At 59.4% G+C, this 3104-nt stretch overlaps 1 protein-coding gene across 2 annotated transcripts; it reads left to right on the forward strand.

The window, feature by feature from the left end:
* The first annotated feature begins 10 nt into the window (after positions 1–10).
* Positions 11–2424, forward strand: NTF4 (neurotrophin 4). 2 transcript variants are annotated; one of them, XM_006905045.3, is made up of 3 exons: positions 11–355; positions 747–870; positions 1403–2424. In XM_006905045.3, exon 3 carries the CDS (start codon positions 1415–1417, stop codon positions 2045–2047), a length of 633 nt encoding a protein of 210 aa, XP_006905107.1. In that variant the 5' UTR covers positions 11–355; positions 747–870; positions 1403–1414; the 3' UTR covers positions 2048–2424. The 2 variants fall into 2 exon arrangements, with proteins under 2 accessions (XP_006905107.1, XP_024904655.1); XM_025048887.1 differs by having other exon boundaries at positions 747–2424.
* Positions 2425–3104: the final 680 nt, after the last annotated feature.

The raw sequence follows: 3104 nt of genomic DNA on the forward strand, positions 1-3104 counted from the left end.
GCTGGCGGGGGCGGGGCTTGGCGGAGGAAACTGAGGCAGGAGGCAAATGTCCCGGAGGAGCAGCCGGTTGCCCGCAGTGGGGTCTCGGGCGTCCGGACCGCCGGTCTGAATCTTCTGGGAGTCCGTATGTCTGAGCACCTGGGGAGGAGGGGCCTTGAGCTCCAGAACCACGAGGCCGCTGGAGACCCGGACCCTTGGTCTGAGGGAGGAGGCAGCTGACACCCAGGACTCCCGGTCTGAGGGAGCAGGCAGCTGAGGACCTACACTCCCGGTCCTGGTTGGGTCACCATGCGCCCCTCGTCACACCCCACCTCCCCGCTCCCCACCTCGCAGCCAGGGCAGGCAGCCGCTCCAGGTATGTGCGGTGGAAGTCTTGGACGGGCCCTGGCCTGTCCTGTGTGGAGAGAACATTCCAGGAAGCTGCCTCGGGGACCCGGGGCTTCTTGAACGTGGGCCCTCCGGGACCCGGGTGTCCAGACCAGCCCCGCCCCCGCCCTGTCTGGGAGATGAATGGGCCGAGGACGTAATCTTTTCCAGCCTCTCCCCTCCCCTCTCCTGCCCCCATCTGCTTCCCATCCCAGGCAGGAGCCATCACCTGGGCAGGGAAGGGGCCCTCTGGAAAGGGGGCGTGGCCTCGACTCGGGTCCCCTGCACTCCTAGAGGAACGCCGGGAAGGGGAGTGTCCTGGGGTTCATGCCCCCACCTCCGCCTGCCTACGTAACCTGCCTGTTCCCTTCTTCCCCTAGGTGGCTGCTTCCTCCCTCTCCTGAGATGTCAGGAAGGAAGGGGTCGCCTGTGTCCCCCCAAGGGGCCCCCTGGAATCTGGGGGCCCCCAGCCCGGGAGCTCGGAGGCGGAGGAGGTGCTGACAGGTCTGGTAACCACCTAGTCCTCTCCACGCCACCCTTTCCCAGAACCACAGAAACTGCAGTATCCACACCCCCACCTGCGTCGTCCAGCCCGAAGGCGATTTCACAGACAGGGAAATTGAGGCCCTGCCCGAGAGACTAGTGTCTTGCCTTAGTGGCAGTTTTGAGCCGAACCGGGTCTCCCTCGGATTCTAGGACATGGCCTTTCTCAGAATCTTGGAGCCTCACACCTCCTCCAGGTTGCAGGACTTAGGGTTCCTCGGGGCTGTAGAGGTGGTAGGGCAGAGTGGAGTTGCTCAGACAGGGTTCAAGTCCCACCTCTGGCATCTGTTAGCTCTATGACCCGGTACAAGTCACTGACCTCTCTGTATTTTCCCAATTGTTGGCTATTATTAATAATATTAGAATAATTATGATTAATCTAGAAATTGGGCATTATCCAATCCTAGAATATAGGGTCCCCCACGGCTCTGGCAAGTAGGTGCCTAAGTTATTACCCTCTTCTCTAACTCCAGCCCCCCGTCTCCATCCTCAGGTGCTCAGCGAGATGCTCCCCCACCCCTCATGCTCCCTCCCCATCCTCCTCCTTTGCCTCCTCCCCAGTGTCCCAATGGAACCCCATCCTCCACCCTCACCACTGCCCCCTTTTCCAGCCCCTGAGTGGGACCTCCTGTCCCCCCGAGTAGCCCTGTCGAGGGGCACCCCCACAGGCCCCCCTCTGCTCTTCCTACTGGAGGCTGGGGCCTTCGGGGAGCCAGCCGGCATCCCGGCTAACCGCAGTCGGCGAGGGGTGAGCGAAACAGCACCAGCAAGTCGCCGGGGAGAGCTGGCCGTGTGCGATGCGGTCAGCAGCTGGGTGACAGACCGCCGGAGGGCCGTGGACCTGCGCGGGCGCGAGGTGGAGGTGCTGGGCGAGGTGCCCGCAGCTGGCGGCAGTCCCCTTCGCCAGTACTTCTTCGAGACCCGCTGCAAGGCTGACAGCGCTGGGGAAGGTGGCCCAGGTGGAGTCGGAGGGGGCTGCAGGGGTGTGGACCGGAGGCACTGGGTGTCTGAGTGTAAGGCCAAGCAGTCCTACGTGCGGGCGTTAACCACTGATGCCCAGGGGCGTGTGGGCTGGCGATGGATTCGAATTGACACTGCCTGCGTCTGTACACTCCTCAGCCGGACTGGCCGGGCCTGAGGCCCATGCCTGAGAACTGGTCAAGCGGAGGAAGACAGCTGGATGCTGAGGGACCTCAGGGGCTCGGGGCCTCAGTTCGGGAACCTGTCATATGGTCACGAAATCACAGCCCTCCGATTTTGAGAGCTCAGTCTGTGTAAGACAGGCAGTGAACCAAATGGGGTTTTGAAGGATGAATAGGAGTTCTCCTGCATGAACTCGAGGGTCACGATGAAGATGATGGCCAATTTTTTCTGAGCGCCTACTCTTTATCAGCTCTAATACACAACTTTGTCAGATCAACTCTGGTGGATGTCACTGTTGGAGGTGCTTGGCTTCTAAGTTGCTGACCATGTGATCACAGAGGACATCACCTTGCCCATCCTGGAGAGAGTGACAAGGAGGAGATATGTCAAGAAGTGGGTGGGGGAGCATAAAAACTGGAACATGTAAGCAATTAGCTGGGAGCTAGGGTTTGAATGGGAAATTGACTTGGTCAGATGGGGCAAGAATGTTTTGAGGTAATGAGCTACCTGTCACAGCAGGAGCACAAGCAAGATTGAATGACGGGAGCTCAGGATCCTAAAGAATTTGGCCCTAGTGGGGAGTTGGAGTCAGGTTTCTATAGCCTTTCCCACACTGGGAAAGAAAGGAACCTTAAAATTGTTCAGCTTGAGTAGGGCATGAGGTTCTGATCAACTGGCCTGATCCCTAGTTAGGATCAGGGGTCATTTGGCCATGATAAGCCTTGAGTGGGCCAGGAAAATCCAAGAGGAGGAGCCCCAGAAGCCTGAATGAGGGGGTCAGTGGGACTCTGGCCCAGGCTGCAGAACGCAGCCTCAATTTTCCGTGTCTGAAGAAAGGGTTGGTGGGCCGAGATAGTGGGGGGCTGAGGAGGCAGAGGCCTTGACCAGAAGGTCTTCAAGGTGAGGAAGCAACGAGGTGGGGGGCGGGGTCAGGGGCAGACTCCATGTCCTCAGGACACCCCTTCATGTATTACCACTCTGTAGCACACACATTTTTTAGGACCAGCTTCGGGCTGAGGACTTAGAAATCCTCGTCCCCCACCAACACAGAC

This window comes from Pteropus alecto, unplaced genomic scaffold, assembly GCF_000325575.1.
Source record: "Pteropus alecto unplaced genomic scaffold, ASM32557v1 scaffold41, whole genome shotgun sequence".
In the NCBI taxonomy this organism is placed as follows: domain Eukaryota; kingdom Metazoa; phylum Chordata; class Mammalia; order Chiroptera; family Pteropodidae; genus Pteropus; species Pteropus alecto.

Excerpts from the sequence above, each read along its gene's own strand:
- NTF4 (XM_025048887.1), top strand. The coding sequence starts at position 1,415 with ATGCTCCCCCACCCCTCATGCTCCCTCCCCATCCTCCTCCTTTGCCTC.